General features: G+C 44.0%; 1 protein-coding gene and 1 long non-coding RNA gene across 3 annotated transcripts; one reads left to right on the top strand and one right to left on the bottom strand.

Moving 5' to 3' along the window:
• Positions 1-10,855: 10,855 nt before the first annotated feature.
• On the top strand, positions 10,856-19,042 carry LOC309339837 (uncharacterized protein). 2 transcript variants are annotated; one of them, XM_081858341.1, is made up of 10 exons: positions 10,856-11,119; positions 16,552-16,628; positions 17,031-17,062; positions 17,197-17,313; positions 17,442-17,521; positions 17,666-17,759; positions 17,866-17,949; positions 18,041-18,145; positions 18,276-18,327; positions 18,545-19,042. In XM_081858341.1, exons 1-10 carry the CDS (start codon positions 11,109-11,111, stop codon positions 18,568-18,570), a joined length of 678 nt encoding a protein of 225 aa, XP_081714467.1. In that variant the 5' UTR covers positions 10,856-11,108; the 3' UTR covers positions 18,571-19,042. The 2 variants fall into 2 exon arrangements, with proteins under 2 accessions (XP_081714467.1, XP_081714466.1); XM_081858340.1 differs by lacking the exon at positions 10,856-11,119 and having other exon boundaries at positions 16,264-16,628.
• Positions 13,510-14,425, bottom strand: LOC309339900. Its single transcript, XR_014155633.1, has 2 exons — positions 14,285-14,425; positions 13,510-14,235 (listed from the first exon to the last, which is right to left on the bottom strand). It is a non-coding gene; the product is annotated as an uncharacterized lncRNA (long non-coding RNA).
• Positions 19,043-19,361: the final 319 nt, after the last annotated feature.

The following is a 19,361-nucleotide window of genomic DNA, read 5'->3' on the forward strand; positions in this document are numbered from 1 at the left end:
TCGCTTCTTTAATCTGTTTGTTCTGTAATTTGAAATCAGCAACATAACAAAATAGGAAAGAGCATCCTGCTGTTTTTAATGCATCTGTTCACTTTAAAAAGTCGACATCTTTGAATGCTGTGAATATAAAGGGGGGGGGGGGAGAGAATTGAACAACAATGGCAAAATTTCTGTGTTAAGACTGTAGTGTCTTAACTGGAAAGATCAATAGTATTTCATTATTTTGTTCTTGACTTGGTTCCAGATGTTATCCCTGAGTCCCTGAATAAGCATAGTCTTAAAGATTAGCAGCATAGGGCATAGTATTTTCATGAATTCATGACATCCTACATAACCTCAAGGACCAGCTCTCCCCATATGAACAAACCATACCCTGTGATCATAATCTGAGGTCCTTCTTTGTGTACCTCCTCCAGAAAAGGTCCAGAAGGTGGCCATGAGAATGGGGTGGCTTCCCATTTATAGAATGCTTTACCTAGAGAGGCTTGCCTAACGCCTCCATTACATATCTTTAGGCACAAGGCAAAAATGTTTCTCTATAACCCGGCCTTTGTCTGATAAACATTCTAACGCCTTTTAAATGTGTTTGTGGAATGGGGTTTATTAGTTTTGTTTTATGTTTTATTATCTATTTTGTGTTCTCATCTTGTATTTTTATTTTGTGAACCACCCTGAAATCTTTGGATGAAGGGCACTGAAGTGTAGGTGGGTACAGGCATGACCCAAGACCAAAGTTCTTCTCAAAAAGGATTTATTGGAACATCAGAAACAAGAAGAATAAGAAAGACAAACAGAGGTACTTGGCCCAGTAAGCCAGCCCAGGCATACATAACAGACAGTATACAAAAGGAGGAGGAGGAGGAGGAGGGGAAGAAGAAGAAGAAATGATTTGATGATTTGATGATCAAGACTTTGGTTGCTCTACCACAAACATGCATTCCAAAAGCTTCCTCAACCACTATATTTATCCCTTCCATATCCTTAACCATGAAGAATAATGAATGCTGCCTGTTCCTTAAAATCAACCTGAAAATTGTTTTAAAATGTAATCTCCCATGCAATAGAATGAGTAATATGTTAACAGACAGTAGGGACTGGCGATGTAGTTCATGAATTTCATTTTAGCCGTAACAGCCTTTTTGAATTTATTGGAAATAATATGCATCCTAACTCATGTATGCATTTGTTAGGAATGCAATGTGTGGGTAACATAAATAATGTGAACAGCAGAACTAGTAACTTTGATATATCAGTGGTGAAATTTCCTTGCTTCGCTGCATCCAGTTCAACATGAATGGATTCATAAAACAGTTCTCAAGCAATTGGACATTTGTTGCCTGTCAACAAAGAGAGAGCAGGGATAACTCAGGGTAATAGCCTTTGTATGTAGTAATCTTCATACTGAACAAATTAGGGGACTACCCAGAAAAGAGATCAGTTATTATAAGCTCTTACTAAGGAACATAACATTGAAACCATTAAAAAAGAAAAACACTTGGAAGAAAATATGTCTGAAAACAAATATGAAGGACCTCAAGAGGTTGGATGTGTTAATCTGTTGACATGAAAAGAAGAATCTCATGACACCTTAGTAACTAACAGATTTATTGTGGTATATGGCAAACCTACCAATGGTTGCAAGCCATGATGGTTGTTGTTGCTGTTGTTATTTAAATTTGTATACTGCCATATACCCTCAGGTCTCAGGGTGGTTACAACATAAAATCACAGTATAAAAGCACAAAAGACACAATAAAAACAAGAACAAAAATAACCCAATAATCCCCTCTCTTTGACAAATTTTATAGGGGCATTGGGTGTCTCTAGGGTCAGAGGCAGTAAAGTATCTGACTACCAGTTGCTGGCAACCATGCGAGGTTGGGGGGAGTGGTCTTCTACTTGGGTCTGCTGGGTCACTGTGACAGCAGGATGCAGAACTCAATGAGGCATTGGTCTAATCCAACCAACTCTTCTTATGTTTTTGTGTGGACTACAGTCCACTTCATCAGACATGAAGATGGATGGCGGTCATCTCACCCTTCATTTGAGCGAAGCCTTTAAGCATCATAAATGGATTGAGCAAAGGGGCCACAGTTTCATTGATTTAATGGATGACGTAAAATAGTCTGTCAAATGTTTCCATCCCTTCACCCCTGCACACCAAGAAGGGTTTGCCAGCTTCTATGGTTAGAGCTAGGAATGAACTTTTCCAACCACCAACCTTGTTCATATGACACCCCACCTGGTCTCAAAACAATGATGACCTTCAAATTAGTGAAACTCTTGTATCAAAGAGCTCATCCAGTGTGGCGTAGTGGTTAAGAGCGATAGACTTGTAATCTGGTGAACTGGGTTCGATTCCCCGCTCCTCCACATGCAGCTGCTGGGTGACCTTGGGCTAGTCACATTTCTTTGAAGTCTCTCAGCCCCACTCACCTCACAGAGTGTTTGTTGTGGGGGAGGAAGGGAAAGGAGAATGTTAGCCGCTCCGAGACTCCTTTGGGTAGTGATAAAGCGGGATATCAAATCCAAACTCTTCTCTTCTCTTCTTCTCATCATTGCCCCAATTCTTCACTTCCTAGGTCCCCTCAAGCTATGAGAGATTGATTTTGCAAGCTTCCCTTAACTTTTATGATGCCATAGGTTCACCTACATATCTATTCCTTTTTACTTGCACCGAATTTCTCTATAGTGACCAACTAGACATGTGAATTGATGTCCCTGCCCAGCGCTTAGAAGGGAAGCCCTGAGTTCAATAAGGAGCAGATATCCCAACAAAGGCCCAAAGAGACTGAAGGGCTTACTATATTCTCATTGCCTTCTTGTATACAGCATAGTCTACTCCGATTTTCCCTCCTCCTATGTAGACCCTTTCTCCCCAAGAGATTCCCGATGATAAAACATCTTGAATGCACCTACATCAAGACTGGGCTTCCTATCAAATCTCCTGTTGCCTTAGTTCTTGAGATCCAGGGGACAGATGAAGAGAATCAGAAGTCAAGGTTGTGTTCGGAGAAATTTGGGGTGGGGCAGCTGAGATGTCCCTGAGGCTAGATATTTTGGACTTCCTTAGAACTATAGCAAGTACATCACGTTTCCCCATTATACCAGGGTTTCTTGTGGCATCTCATATCTTTTCCTCAGAGTAGGTCTCCCAGGCTTCCTGGTTAGTCAGGATCCTGAAAATTGGCCAACACAGAGCAATTTCAAATACTTAGTATCCTGGTGCTCCAGAAGTGAAGAGTGGGCAAATAAAGCACCCTTTTCTCAGATAGTTACAAAAAGAAGCTCTAAGTTGGTCCCTACAGGTAAATGCTCAGTTATTCAAAAACTGATAGGTGGGTTGGTTTCCAATTCTGTTTTCAACCAAAGCTGCAGAAGAAGGTTGGGCTGGTAATGCATCTCCCAGACTATGCTGTAGATTCTGATCCAATTCCACTCAAATGAGCAGGAGGTTCAAGGGGAGAAGACCCAAGGTAAAACTTTCCCTGGGGCAAAAATCGCAGGACCTCATTTGGATTAGGCCCGTGCCACTGCTGACTTCTCTCCTCTAATTTTTGAGTTTGTGCTTTGCTGTGAACAGAGGTTAGTCACCAGCTGGTGGGGCTGAGAAGGAAATTTACCCACAATTGCAATTAGGCTCTGCAACCTGGATGTTTTCTGCCATCCTCATAGCTATACTGCATTTGTTTGGTGTTTGCATGGTCAATGAGTTTCTGTAATTTTAGTTGCAATGTTGTTCTTGGTGTTGGGCTGGACACCCTGCTCTCAAAAGCGGATCACTTTAAGGGAACTTGACTTGCCACTTCTTGGCCCCACCCCCAGGTCTCCTGCTGAGCCCATGGTCTCAGTCTGTGTTGTGAAGGGCCCAATATACTCACCATTGCTATCAGCAGTGTCCTAGCAAGTCAGTTGGTACTGTAGGAGCCAACTCCTAGGGGCCGTGGGGGCTCCAGCCCCCACAATAAAATATTTGTGGGGACCGGGTCCCTCCAAAATTGATGGACATTCCCATTCAAACGGTGTCTGTGCACTGTGCCAAGTGATTGGTAATGTGGGGTGGGGGTTACCTGGGCCCTTACAATATTTTATTCAAGTTGGCACCTTTGGCTGGGACAGTTGCATCAGGCAGTAGATGACCTTCCCAATGAATGGGTCATTGCCAACTCAGTGAATTATAACCCGTTGAGCTGTAGATTTTTTGGGATACCTCTCCCCGTATGTGGTTCTTGCTCCACTGAAATGTACCCTGCTCCCTGATGTCATCACAACCCAATACCCTGTTTTAATTTCATTTCATTTCCCCATGGAAAGAGCCCCACATGGACTGCAGCCTTGGTAGTGTGTGTATTTAATATTTATTGGCTCAGCTTTTGCGAGTTATACGTAACTGGGAAAACCCTCTTGTTGATATAAAGGATAACAAAAAAACTAAATTATTAATACAGATCATGTTTAAACCACCATCCTTGCTGCCTGTTTTCTGTCCTGATGGGTTATTAAAAACAGAATCAATAGTTTCAAGTGTCAGTCCTGAGTGCCATGGACAGGAACCAAACAGTCAAGAAGTCTAGTCCACTTTCCTCCAGTTACCATCAGACATCTTGTTAGTTGTTTCAGCACAATGAACCTATATTGTCAATCAATATCCACCATTATAAGGCAAAATCGACAGCTCTGTTGGTGCCTCCTAGGAATGTGTCTTGGCTTGGAGAAAAAGAGAATGTACATTGTGTGGTTTAGATAATTTAACCTTTAACTTTATATTTGCTAGCATATTTGTTAACCTCTCTAGCAAGCTCATTCTAAGCTATGGCCCACCTGACTTTTTCCCTGCTGCCACATAGCAGTATATACATTTTTTAAATCCTCCCTCTGATGGCAGTCTGAAGTGGTACAACCTGGACAAAGCTTTCCTTCTTAGCTCTGGAGGTGTCCTTCCCATCCACCCCCCATTATAGAATATCGTAACTTGAAATGAACCAATCCAAAGAGAGAACCTTTCAGAAGTTTCATGAGGGGATGATGAAAGTTGAGTTAAACGTGGCCAATGGCTAATAAATTCATTTTTCACACAAGTGATGCTGACGATCTTACTTAGGCAGGAACCAATTTGCTCCATGTATATTTACAGAGGATTTAGCTTTACATTATTCACTAAGGAACCCTGGGCAATTATTGCCCCACACTTCATAATGTCCATGCATAAACTCTCAGCCTGTTGGAACTATACATAGCTGACACATTTCAAAACATAGACATTTACAGTAAGTAAGTGGGAGGTTTCATTTTAAGGAAACACAATGCTTTTTAAATTTCTTGTTTCCCTTTGATGCACTGAACATTTTTGATATTCTATATGTTAATCTTTTGCATTCACGCCAATGCTATTTGTCTATTCTTCCCCTCCTTGCATTAACCTGCAATTAATCCAGAATGCGGCAGCTAGACTGGTGACTGGGAGTGGCCTCCGGGACCACATAAACGTTGGCTCCCAGTACGTTTCCGAGCACAATTCAAAGTGTTGGTGCTGACCTTTAAAGCCCTAAACGGCCTCTGTTCTGTATACCTGAAGGAGCGTCTCTACCCCCATTGTTCAGCCCGGACACTGAGATCCAGCGCCGAGGGCCTTCTGGGGGTTCCCTCATTGTGAGAAGTGAGGTTACAGGGAACCAGACAGAGGGCCTTCTCGGTAGTGAAGATGTGAAGGAAATAAGCAGCTATCTTCTCTTTAAAAGACATCTGAAGGAAGCCCTGTTTAGGGAAGTTTTTAATATTTAATGCTGTATTGTTTTTAACACTTGATTGGAAGCCGCCCAGAGTGGCTGGGGAGACTCAGCCAGATGGGCGGGGTATAAATAATAAATTATTATTATTATTATTATTGACCATGTTAATGGATCCAAATATGTCTAGAGATATGGTTAGGGCACTAACAGGAGCCAGGAAGTGGAGAAAAGTGTTCACTACAAATCTTGAGTATATCTTTGTAGTTTTTAAGTGGCACAACCATCCTTGCCCCATGGGAAATTCTCTTCTTGCAGTGCTCTTAAGGATTGTCACCTCACTATATATGGCACAAATCACTAGAATTATGGATCTTCCCAGCTGTGATATATGGAATTGCAGCAAGGATATCAGAAAGGCACAAGGCGTACTGTTCATAAAAGACTATCACCAGCCCTTATTGGGACTTGGGAAATACGATTTCCTGGCTGGTGGTGTAATCCAATCCACTTCATAGCTGAATTTAAATCATCCCAGTATGCCTGTCTTTAATATCAATATTGCAAAACTTTCTAGTACTATACCTTTTCACCAGCCCTACTTTTTTGGAATATATTTACACATGGAAAGTACATAAAAGAAGGTTGCAAGCCTAGGCAAAAATCATTTCTTTTGGGGCCCAGGGAAGTACCCTAGAGAAAGACGGCTTCTGTTATTGGGTTGTTGTTGTTTTATACCACCAATTCCCTATATAAAGAGGAAGGAAGCCTGTGATAGAGTCTGGAGGCATTTCCAGTTGTCTATTTTTCAAAGTCCGAAGGAAAAGTGGCAGTGGGGATCGGTAGAAGCATGAAAAGAATAGAATCATAGAAGTGTAGAATTGGAAGAGGCCATGGGGGGTTAACCACTTCAGCACCCTACAATGCAGGCATCTTTTGCCCAAGGCGGGGTTAGAGGTATAGTTGCTGTCATCCAGCAATGTCATCCATAACCACTGGCCATGTCAGCTGGGGCTGATGGGAAATGGAATCCTGTAACATCTGAAGGGCCACAAATTACTCACCCCTGGCTCAAGTGGACAGAACTAGCTTTGCTATTGTTCTCTGATACCAGCTGCGATATGGAGAAGCTTCTGAGCAGAAATAGGATAATGATCTACAGTTATAAGTATGCAACACATAACTGTACTACGTAATAAATGTGGTGAATGTATCCAGTGGCGTAGCGTGGGTTGTCAGCACCCGGGGCAAGGCAAGTAATTTGCGCCCCCTAACCCTGGATTTGCGCCCCCTAACCCTAACCCTTTCCCTAACCCTAACTCCCAGATGTTGCGCCCGGTGCGGCCGGCACCCCCTGCACCCCCCACGCTACGCCACTGAATGTATCCATTTCCTGGGCAAAGTTGGCATCTGCTTGGCTTGGAGATAGAAATCATAATATTTCTTCTTCACTGTCAACTCTATACTCAAGCAAGGGTATATTTTCCATTGTCAGAAATACTTCCCACTTTCCTCATTCTACAAATAAATTAGACTGCAGCTGCTGTTTCTGTCTTCTCTTTGTCAGTTTAAGCATGAGATGTCTTGAAGAATTTGTGAACTGAACATAGCTCATTAAAGTATGCCTTCATGAAGATTTCCTTGAGTGATGCTGCCCTCTTTCCCCCTCCCTCGCTACACAATATGTCTTTTCCTGTATGTTGCTATGGTAGTTTTCAAGCACAGATTGAAGCATCTTGTGCTAGGGGTAAAAAAGAATCAGAGACCTTTCCAAGAGAAACTTGGTTGGTAGTGGTATGGCTTCCTTTCTCTGAAAGTGTCTATCTAGCCGGTTATGAAACCGGCTATTAATGAATCTGTAGGAACATTGTAGGTGTTCATTAAGCCATGAGATTACCTATAATTTGCACCTAGCAAGACTACTTTTTATCCAATCAGTTTCGGATGTGGAGAAAAATCTATGAAGCTCAGTCACTGACTACATCCATCAGTGTACAAAGGCATAACCCTGATGATGGTGTAAGGGCATCTGAGGTCCCCTGTTGCTTGCACTTGATATTATTGTAAGTCAAGCTTTATTACATGACCTGCTCTAGTCTATTGGTATTCAAGTGGTTTTTGAGTGGCTTGGTTGGTTCTCTGAAGCACTCTCTCTCTCTCTGTTTTTATTTTTGTTAGAGCTTAGTCCTGAATCTAGGACTGAAATGTCAATTTGGAGTGACTTTGCTTACTTTTTGACATAGTTTCTTGAGATATCATTGCCAAACTTGGCTCAAGGGTTCCTGAGACAGAGATGGGATGCAGGGCTCAATTTTAAATAAATACGGCAGACCAAAAGACAACTTTGCCATGATTTTACCTCTTTATGCCCTAGGTTGGATGTCTTTCAAGACATAGTTCCCAAACTCAACGCAAGGTATTCCTAAGTTGGGGGCTGCAGTCTTCACTGATGTTTGGATGCTGGACACCATTTTGAATCAGGATGATAGACAAAAACATTACTATGGTGTGACTTCACCCATTTTTTGCAGGCACGGGTCCAAACTCACAAATTACATTTTTCAACTAAAGATAACAGTATTTTTTAGTTTCTAACAATTCCCAGTTAAAAATAGATACTCCCTGCTGGTAGGATATTTATTGGCCATTCTGTTGAACTAGTGGTGTGTTTCTTCCTCTAACTCCAGTGAAGATAGACTATAGGGTTGCCCTGCCAAGGTGTCTTTCAGAAATGTCTGAGCTAGTGACGTAGCAAGGTCAGGTGCTACCTGGTGCGGAAAATTTCTTTTCTTGTCATCCCCCTACTTTGAAATTATTGAAAGAAGGAAAAATAAGATACTTGCAGTTACAAGTGTTATTTTCTGGTTTATTTACTTAACATCGTGAGCATAAGCACTGCAAACATTTTCTTTTCACCATGGGAATTTCTTATGAATGAAATTTTTTACTTAATTTTGATGTTTTGCAAGCTACTGTTGATGTGGACTGCAAGATGCTGAGGTGCTGTGTGAGTACAACTGCAAAAAACAAGCACCAGTGTGGATATGCTCCCACTCTTAAAGAGCTTACCTAGAATACAAGAAGAGCCCTGCTGAATCCCATCTGGAACAGAATCCTGTTCTCACAGTGGAGAGCTAGATCCTTATAGGAAACCCTCGAGCAAAGCTTTTCAGCTCGCTGAGCTGGAGAGGAGGGAGAGAAGAAGAGCCCGCTTGCTTTAAAGGACAAAGTAGGAGAGGAGAGGAGCCGCTTACATGGGTGTAAGCAGCTCCTGTCCAGTTGGCTGCTTTAAAGTGAGCGTGTTCTCTTTACCTCCCTCCTCCCTGCTCAGCTCGCTAAATAGCAGCAAAGAGATAAAAAGAGCCCGCTTGCTTTAAAGGAGCAAAGCAGGAGGGGAGCCACTTACACTTAAAGCAACCGTGCTCTCTTTCCTTCTCTCCCTCCCCGGCTCAGCGAGCTGAAAAGCTCCTTCTCCACACAGCCCACATGTGCTCCTTGTCCCTTCAGTGTTTTTCCTTTCCTCCCCATAAACCCCTCTCCTGCGTTGTTAGCCGCCTCCTTCTCCACACCCCCCATGCATGCTCCTTGTTCCTTCAGTGTTTTTCCTTCCCTCCCCACTTAAAACGTGGTTACAAAGCACGGATCCATATGGATCCTCAGGATTTTTGCATTGGGTCACCCCAAATTCACCAAATTCAATCTGGGCAGGGGGGCAGGCCTCATGTGCACACTGGAATAACCTTGAACTAAGAAAGCTTGATTGTTGTTTTCTTTCAAGATCAAATCAATCTTATTTTGATCCATTGTCACGGGACCCCTAAAAAGTGTGGGGTCCATAGGCCAGTGACTACTCTGACTATTTGATAACCCAGCCCGGCCCCTTTGGCTGCAGGAGAGAGAAGAAACGGAAGTTGAGGGACGCCTCCTGAAGTGCTGCAGCTGTTCCCCAAATTGAAATGGAAGGCTCAACATTTGTTAGGCACTTTCAGATGCTCAGCAGCCTTGTGTGGTTACAACAACCCTGTAAAGTAGGCCAGTGCCATGCGCTCCCCAAATTGCAGCTGAATCCCTCACAGATTGGCATCTAACCTCTGCTTAAAAGCCTCCAAGGAAGGAGAGTCCACCACCGTCCCAGAGAGTCTTACCGTCAGAAAGTTCTTGCTAATGTTTAGTCCGAATCTCCTCTCCTGCCCTCCCCTCTGGAGCAGCAGAAAACAAGCTTGCTCCCTCTTGCAGCCCTCAGATATTGGAAGATGGCTCTCCTCTCTCCTCTTCTCCAGGCTAAACATATCCAGCTGCCTCAACCGTTCCTCATCAGGCTTGGTTTCCAGACCCTTCATCATCCTGGTCGCCCTCCTCTGTTCACCTTCCAGCTGCTCAATATCCTTCTTCAACTAGCCTGGGCTGACTGGCAGCAGCTATCCAGGGTTTCGAATGGGGGGGGAACATTCCCAGGACAGAAGGCCTGCATGCAAAGCAAATGGTCCAATGCTGTGCTGTGGAGACCTCTAGCCTGCCTTGAAGGATGTGGGGGTGGTCTCCCTTTGGAAATGGGGCTGCAGCAAGAAGGATGTGAAATGCCGATGTGAATCTGTGGATAGAAGATACAGCCCAGCTGCAGGCGGAACAGAAGGTGCCTCCAAGTTCTGACAGAGAAGCATCACCTCTCCGGAGGGGCCAGGTCCAGGTGGAGGGGTTGCCATGGTGACAAGGACCTGCCCTCCTTTGTGACATCTCTTGCTCTTCCCTTAAAAGCCTCTGACTGGCAGGCGGCCATTGTGGGTTAGTGAGGAGAGTCAGGAGAGAGAGAGGTGGTGGTGGTGGTAGTTGTAGAAGAGGAGAGGTTTGCTTGCTATTTTTCTTTTTATTTTATTTATTACTTTTATTTGATTCATTTTATTTTTTATTTTTATTTTAATTTTTTATTTTACTTTTTTATTTTAACACTTTTTAATTTTTTATTTTCTATTTTCTATTTGTTTGTATTTTGTATTTATTTTATTTATTTCATTTTTCATTTTTTATTTTTTGCATATTTGTGAACATTTGTGTGCATTTGTGCGCATTTGTGCACATTTGTGCATATTTGTGTGCATTTGCACGTATTTGCGCGCATTTGCACATATTTGTGTGCATTTGCACGCATTTGCGCCCATTAGTGCATATTTGCACGTATTTGTGCGCATTTGTGCGCATTTTTGAATATATTTCTTTTGTTTATAGAAGAATAGTTAGGGGTAAGTGTAGGGTTAGGGTGGGGGTTAGGTTTAGGGTTAGGGCTGGGTTTGGGGGTGGGGGTGGGATCAGAGTTTGGGATCAGGCTTGGGTGGGAATTTTAGCTAGGTAGTTAGCTTAGATAGGGGGAGGGGTTTCATCAAGAAGATGTGCCGGCTGTAAGTACCATTCCTTTGCTTTCTCTTGGTCTCCTGGGGGCGGGGTGTGAGACACCAACCAATAATACAAAGATATTATCAAAACCCGCACAGATTACTACTGGACTGAAAAAATGGGAAAACATGGGAAAAAAAGCTTAAAATTCACCATGTGCTATCTCATAAAAAGGTAAACAAATACCATTCCACAAACAATGTTTGTTTGTGCTTCGATTAATTTCGTAGACATCATGGAAAAACTGATTTAATAAATGAAAACAGATTATTTGTAACTTAAAAGGTGTCAAAGCCACAAAGAAATAGAGGAAAGTCAACTAATATAGCAGGGATTCAGACTTGTTTCGCAGAACAGAAAGAAAGTGACTGTTTGGCTGAAAGGGAAGAAAGACGAAAAGAAATACAAATGCAATGACTTTTCTGAGAATCTTGGGTACAGAATATTTAAATTACTGTTTGTATCCCCCCCCCCACTTTTTTTGTGGGAGAAAAGAAGGGACAAACACTTTGTTAGAGGTTCCCATATCCTGTTAAAAGGGAAAATTATTTCATGTGAGAAGTCTGTCAGGAAATGCTGTTCCTAAAATGCACACAAACAAAACCTGTTATAAAATTTAAATCCCATGGGGGGGGGGGACTACTCAAGAGAGGAACTCACAGTGGGAGTGTTTTGATATTTACCTGTGAAAAGAATTTGTCATGTTAAGATTTGAAACTTGGCAACCTCTTGACTTTTGATGGTCCAGTACTTAACCCTTTACGTAGCCCCTGGAGCAAAGGAGACATTAAGGGTGATTTCCCTCAATGGTTCCAAGTTTAAATGAGGAAATTTGGATAAGTTTCTCCCTGCAGCCCACGCTCTCCAAACCTCCTTTCCCCTCCTTTTTTAAAGTTTTTTTTAAGCTGATCTAGCCTCTGTGCATGTGCAGAGTTCATATTTCAGCAAACATTTTATACAATTGAAAGTGTTGCATCTTTTGGCTAAATTAGAATAAAGGAAGGGAAGGGTAAGGAGTAGATTTAAAAAAATCGATTTAGATTTAAAACAAAACAAGAAACTTAGCTAACAATAGAAGTTGGTCAAATTAAATTTCTGTTAACTCAGTTCTAAGGGATCATGTTTCCTGCAGCCAAAGCAAAGGGAGTGCTTTCTTTATGTACAGGAAAGGGCTATCATTATTTTGTGCTGCCCCTCTGGTCATTCGCGGAACAATCAACCGTTCTCTTAATTATGAGTAAAAATGGCCAGAGAGTCAGAATTCATAGGATCTTTAACATTCTCAGTCATTTCAGCCTTACCATTTGCAGACAAAATTTTCTGCCTTTTATTTACAGGATGGTCAAGGCTCATTCTACTTGATTATGAATTTGTATGTCCTTAAACTTTGAATAGAGTTTTAAGTCTGATTTTTGTAAATAATAGACAAAATGATAAACACTGTAATCACTCAAATGCTTGATATTACCAGTTCTGCTTCAAAACATCACGGCTTTCACCTCTCACCTTTTAAAAAGCAAAGAGCAAAGCTGGGCTGAATTTCAACTCATCACCACACCAGAATTTAAGAATTACCCTCCAATGCTTGCAGACACATGATCTTCCACACAGCCACAAATTGGGAGAGTTGAAAGGGACCCTGGGGTCATCTAGTCCAACCCTCCAAAATATAGAGTTCACAGCAAGATTTCACAGCAAGATTTGTACTACCAAAGAGACACACATTTAAGTATAGATGCGCAACTGGAAAAGAAAACACAGCAAGCACACACATGTACCAAGGAAGAGGAAAATAAAAGTACCCAACTTTATACAGAACCCTTTTAGCAGATCTTGAAGCTAATTTGAGTGAGAGTTTACTTCCTTAGACTAAAGAGTGCAAGTTCCTAGAGAAATGATCTTTAAAGAAAGAACAGTTTTCCTAAGATAAGATAGGAAGGGAATCAGGGAGAGAATATTTTATAACCATAGGGTTAATTCAATTGATATAACCACTCACAAATAATAAAACAGCCATAGATTTGATTTAAAAGGAATACAAAAGTGAACAATTTTTCTGAACTTGCATAGGAATAGTAAACCTAATAAGGATTTTAAAATTACCACACATAGGAAATTGAGATGCAGGGTACATTTAGCAAAGATTGCCCCCCACTCCCCGCAGTTTCCTTTTAAAGGAAGCTTACTCAGGAGTAAATTTACCTGGCACAGAAGTAAGAAGGGGGGAAAAACTGAAAAAGACTGAAAGGGGGGGGGGCATTTTCCAAGAAAAGAGGCCAGGAAGTCTTCTAGAGACTGATATCAGGACTCAGATAGACAATTGCTGACTATGGGAGCTTCTACCTTTTAATAACAAATTTTCTTAGAAGGAACACCATTTTTTTTTAAAAAAAAATAGGCATATGCTTAATGAAATACAGACACTGCATTTTAGCTTGAGAGAGCAGTTGTGCTCAACTAGGCTTTTGCAGCAGAAACATTAGTTTCTTCGCAGCACATTCCAAAATACCGGAACAAAAAAACTGGAACACGGATGTAGACTCACAAACTCAAAAGTTGCAACAAAACATCATTTACCATCCACTTAAAATCCTCCTCCTCACTTAAGCTATAGAGGGAAGAGGTGGGGTAATTCTCCTTTCAGAACACAAGTAAGCACATATACAAGATTTTTTTCCCCCTTTTTTTCTTTTTACCACTCGGAGGAAGACTCTCTTTGGAGCCTCTCTCAAATAACAAACATTTGCACACTTCATTCTCATTTTTGTCCTGTTTAAGATTGATAAGGCCCACCATGGCTTCCTTAGATTTAAAATTTTTGAAGCAAGCTTGCAATTTAAAAACTATGTGCACTTAAGAACAGTCTGTGGATGCCGAAGCCAATGTAAACACAAACCCTTTAAATATTTCTAAACCTTTGAGTACATCTCTTATTCATTTTTAGAGAAACTAAGATCTCTAATGTGTGGGCTCTCAGGCTGGGTTATTATTATATCTACTGCCTTCTGAGCACCATTAAGTTTACGGTTTCATGTTCTAGCTTTAGGTTATAGTTTAACAACACAAATTTGATGTGCTCAGTTCTCCTTAAGGGTTCACACCCTGATTTTGTTGACGGATCCTTGAGGTGGCCGCTGTGCCCTGGGTTCCAGGTGGTAGGCCTAAGCCACCCACTAAAAGTTACAACGGTCTCGCAATTTGTACTTGGAAAGACCATTTTGTCCCTTTATTTTATTTTATTTTATTTTATTTGCCCAGTTGGAGATGACAAACTGGAGGGGCGTATCAGAATCCTCTCTGGGGCAAAAAGGCTTCATGGAAGCTTTGTTGCCAGGAGGAGTCCAGCTAGGATGTTTAGAAGAGTGAGCTCCCATTTCCCTTTAATACCGAGGGGGGGGGGTTGCTCGATAACAAGCTACACAAGGAGATACATAAACAGAGATACAAGAGAGGGACAAAGAGGGAGGGGAAGAGAAAATAATATCCTATCAGTATTATTCAGTCTAACACTCAAGTGCCCAACTTGGCCCTTTCTGGGCAAAACTCCGACGGATCGGACCGGAGAAGGCTAGTAGAAATCCAAAGGCAATCCCTGCCTACAACTAAAACCACAGGCAACTAGCCTGGAAACCACGGGTCTCTTAACCCGGAAAAACCACGGATCCGGCATTCACTCAGCACTGCTCACAAAACTAATCCTAGTGCGGGGCCCCGTCTTCTTCCCGAACCTCCCGCTCTACTGTCCACGACAGCCTCCTGCCTGACCTTAGAACTATGTCCGAATTTCCTACTGGACGCTTGAACAGTGCAGTGCCAGATTGGGGTCCGAGAAGACAAAGGTTTGAAAGGAAGCAAATGACAGAGAGAGAGAGAGAGAGAGAGAGAGAGAGAGAGAGATTTTCCACGACCCTTCTGGCCACGCTCCGAGAGAAGATGTCAAGGAGAGAGAAAAAGAGATTTTCCATGATCCCTTTGGTCACGCTCCGAAGAAGGGAATCAGGAGAGAGAGAGAGAGAAGGACTTCCAGGACGCTTCCAGCCACACTCTGAGAGAAGACGTCAAGGAGAGGAAAAAGGAAAAGTTCAGCTGCCGTGGAGACATTATTCTTCCACCCCCCTCCCAATGTACTAACTTCAAACCATACTCACATCCTTGAATGTCCCTCGTGGATCCCAGGATCCTTTTCTTTGGCCGGCTTGACCTTGCCTTTGCTCCCCTGGTTGAGCTTTCTGGTGACGATTGATTACCGCCCGCAAAGAGGAGGCAGGGAGAAGAAAAAGGATCCCTGGGCTAAGGTTGCCCAGTGGCGCCCGATCCCCTCTATCCCCCCCCCTCACCTTCACAGGAGAACCAAGAGTCCCTGAGCATGGTCACCAAACTGTTAACGGAAAAATCCGAGGGCTCCCTTGGACAAAAACAAAGACACCAACCAGGATAACTTGGAGCAAAACAGCAGCCTGTAGGCTTGGCCTTTATTGATCTGTTGCAACAGGGTGCTCCCCTCACCTGCGGGAGAGAGGAGAGACCCAGAAAAATGGTGTGCAAGGCCTTATAAAGACTTTTGGAATTGCCACCCTGTAGATTAAGACCACCCCCAGAAACATCATACATACATCACAGAAAGGGTGTAACCTAAGACCACCCCTCAGATACAGCACACCTACATCACAGAAAGGAGGGGTTGAGGAAGGAGTTGTGGTGGTAACCTGAGTGTCCTGTCACCTGGCTGGTTCCCCCTTTCCCCCTCCCCATGAGTACTTTCCAGGTGACAGAGGGGAGTTTGCAGTTTCCTGCCCCCAGAGGGAAGAGCTGATCATTGTCCTTTGTTCCAGTCCCTGTTGAATCCACTCCCATATGCAAGTTCTTTGTGATCTTGATGGTCTTCTGTCTAGGACCATCAGGGTTGGCATAGCAACTGGGCAGGGCTCCTGTGTATGTGCTGGTATGCTCAATGGATTATGGCTGCCCTGTATCAAACCTTCCCCATTTTGTAGTCCTTCCTTCATGGAGTAAAATAAAAGTGGAACAGTGCAAATCCGATGTATGGTTGATTTTCTATGGATTTATAACAGAAGCGTAGCGTATGTAGTGTGTGAGTGTGAGTGTGTGAGTGTGAAGTTTGTACAAACTGAATGATTGGGGGAGGGGTTTCCTGCGACAGTCCTAAGAAGACAAGGCAGAGCAGCCCTTTAACAGCTGGCAATGCTTGTCTTTCCTTTGGGTTGGAGCTCTTGAACCCATAGCACTTGGGGCCTCCTTTCTCTCTCTGCCAGCCATTTGTGCTCTAGGGTGCCTCTTTCCAGCCCTGCCGATGCCCTTTCAGGTCACAGAACTGCAGAGAGATGGCAGGAATTGGGCCAGACGCCCCTCCTCTCTCTCACACACACAAATTGGGGCTGCCAGCTTCTGAGTCGCTCTCTCTGCTCGTCTCTTCTAGGTTCAGGCGCTTAAGGCGGCTGATCAGCTGCAAGAAGGTGGCCCCCCTAGAAGTTTTGGAGCAGCCCACGGTGTCGGGTGAGCAAGTGGCCCTCCTTTTGGAGATGGAGGAGGGCAGGAATGGGCTGGGGGGTATCTAGTAAAAAGATGCACAGAGCCAGACGGCTGGATCCAACCCGCCTATATGCGACAGCATCTGGAAACCCAACCGCCCCTCCCCCAGCAACCACCCCATTTTGTGGGGTCTGTTGGAGGAAGCAGGGGGACTGGGCTGTGGGGCAAGGCAGGGGGACAGTTGTCAGTGGGATGGGCATCTTCCCTGGGGAGCCATGTTCTGGGGGCAGGAGGTTAGGATTGGCCCCCAAGGCCTAGGGTGTCCTTCTCCTGCAGTAGGACTTGGAATCCAGGAGAAAACTCTTGGAAAAGCCTTGCAAGGGCTCAGGGAGGAACTCACTTGTCCCCATGTCCTTCACTTTGCAGATGTGCTGGGAATCCACATCCCTTCCGTTGCGGTGAGTATTGGATAAAACAAGAGTGGGGAGGGGATCCCTCAGACCTGCCCCCCTCTTGCACTCCACTCTGCACTCTCAGATGTGGAGGAGCCCTCCCCCCACAAGGAAATGACAGCCTGACTTTTGCCTTTCAGCTGCTAGACAAAGATCAGTGTTATCTCCTGGGCATCATCCAGGACTGTCAGGCAGCTCGGCTCAGGGGGCTCCGAACCCTGAAGTACTCCAAGGAGGAGACTGCCAAAGCCATTCTGGTGAGTGGTGGGTGGTGTGAGGGACCCCCATGGGGAGGGAGGGGCAGAGAGGGGCTGGCGTTTGGGGTTGGAGCCGTCTTCTGGAGACTCCTGGAAGGAGCTGACTTTCCTCCTCTGCTCTCTTCTAGAACATCCTCGGTCACTTGGAGTACTTCAGGGATCGCCCCCTGAGCCTGGCCCTGGCCTTCGAGGCCCTCCTGCAGTTGAGGTGAGTGGGGTCTTTGGACTGGGCGGGGCTGCAGGGGGACAGAACTCCAGGGGGAGCTTTGGGTGGGCAAGTCTGGCAGGAGGGAGAAGGGTCAAGGGAGACTTGGAGGAGGCAGTGTCTAACTCCTTCCCTTTCTCTCTCCAGTTTTATGAGACCCCACTTCAGTCTCTCGATGATGAGTGCAATCCTCCATAGAACAACAGAGGCAGTTCTGGGGAGCGCAGAGGAGGACAAAGAGGTATGTCCTCTGCTTTAACTTCTCTTTGCACAGCTCTTTCTTCTTTTTACACTCTTACAAAATTTAACCCAGCAGCACTCAACCTCTCTTCTCTCTTTTCCCACAGGAACTGAAGAGGCCTTTCCAAAGCCTGCTGGGGGGTCTCCTCCTAGAAGCCCCCAATACTAGCACCCTTCTCCAGTTGCTTACCGTAAGTATCCTGATAGCATCAGGAGTGGTTTTAGGGTTGCCCCCCCCCCGTCCCTTACCCAACTAACTGTCCCATTTCTTTCATCCCGCAGGACCTCCGATATTACGCCCTTTTGGGGAGTGAAGACCAAAGGAAATTAGGGGCCAGCAGTATATCCCTGCTGCTGGCCCTTTCACGAAGATTCCCAAACCTAAGAGTAAGTATTTTGCCTTACTATATTCAGTTCTTTGGTTGTTTCCATCCTTCCTGGGTGGGGCTGCCTCTCTTACACCCATCCAGGGTGGGGTAATAGTGTCAACTGACTCATATTTGTCTTTCCTCTGCAGAACACAGTAATTCGGCCGGAGCTGACATGTTTCAGGAGTAATCTGAAAGAAGGTAAGCCCCACACCTTGGGGACAGTGAACTCCCTTGTCCCTTGTTTGCCCAAGACACACCTTCCAGGTCTTCTTGCTGGGAGTCCTGCAGGACCTGCCCCCTGCCTGGCAGGCCTTTCCCATCTGGCCTGGGAGGGCAGCACCCAGACTGACTCCAGCTACAAGAAGCCCGAGAGGACTGAACAGATTTTCTCTCTTTTTCATTCTTTTCCATCCAGATGACATAATCGTTGAGGAGTTGTGATTTGGACGTCTTAGCTGGCCAAAGACTGGCAGAAGAAGAGGCACTCACTGAGAATCAGGAGGGGGATAGATGATTTAAGCAACCATGAAATATGGACTGAGATTGGGCAGAACAAGAAAGAAAGAAAGAAAGAAAGAAAGAAAGAAAGAAAGAAAGAAAGAAAGAATCCATGACAGATGGCCATCTAATCTCTGCTTTAAAACCTGCAAGGAAGGAGAGTCCATCACCTTCCAGGGGAGTCCATTCCTCTGTTGAACAATGTTCAGTCAGAATCTCCTTTGTTGTATCCTGAAGCCATTGGTTCGAGTCCTACCATCCAGAGCAGGAGAGAAAAAGCTCGCTGCATCTTCCAAGTGAAAATGGCTCTCTCTGGTGTCACTGGATCAAGCTGATCGATTTTCTTGCATTACTTAAACAAAATAGTTTTAAATTGATTTTGAATAAACATGCAATAAATTGTTACTGTTCTGAATTTCATTGTGTTATTGACTTCCATTGAAAAGGGGCAAGGAGAGGGGCTGGCTTCGGACTCAGAGCCTGACTGATGAGCTGGGGGGGGGGCAGTGGCGTAGCAAGGTTAGGTGGGACCCGATGTGGAAAATTTCTTGTCAGCCCCCCCCCTCATTGAAATTATTAAAAGAAGGAAAAATAAGATACTTACAGCTACAAGTGTTATTTTCTGGTTTATTTACTTAACATTGTGAGCATAAACACTTAAAACCTTTTCTTCACAGTGGGAATTTATTATGAATGAAAAATAGCAAAATTAAGTAAAAGAAAATTCAGCCTGC

Source organism: Podarcis erhardii (genome assembly GCF_964252035.2).
Source record: "Podarcis erhardii genome assembly, chromosome: 4".
In the NCBI taxonomy this organism is placed as follows: Eukaryota; Metazoa; Chordata; class Lepidosauria; order Squamata; family Lacertidae; genus Podarcis; species Podarcis erhardii.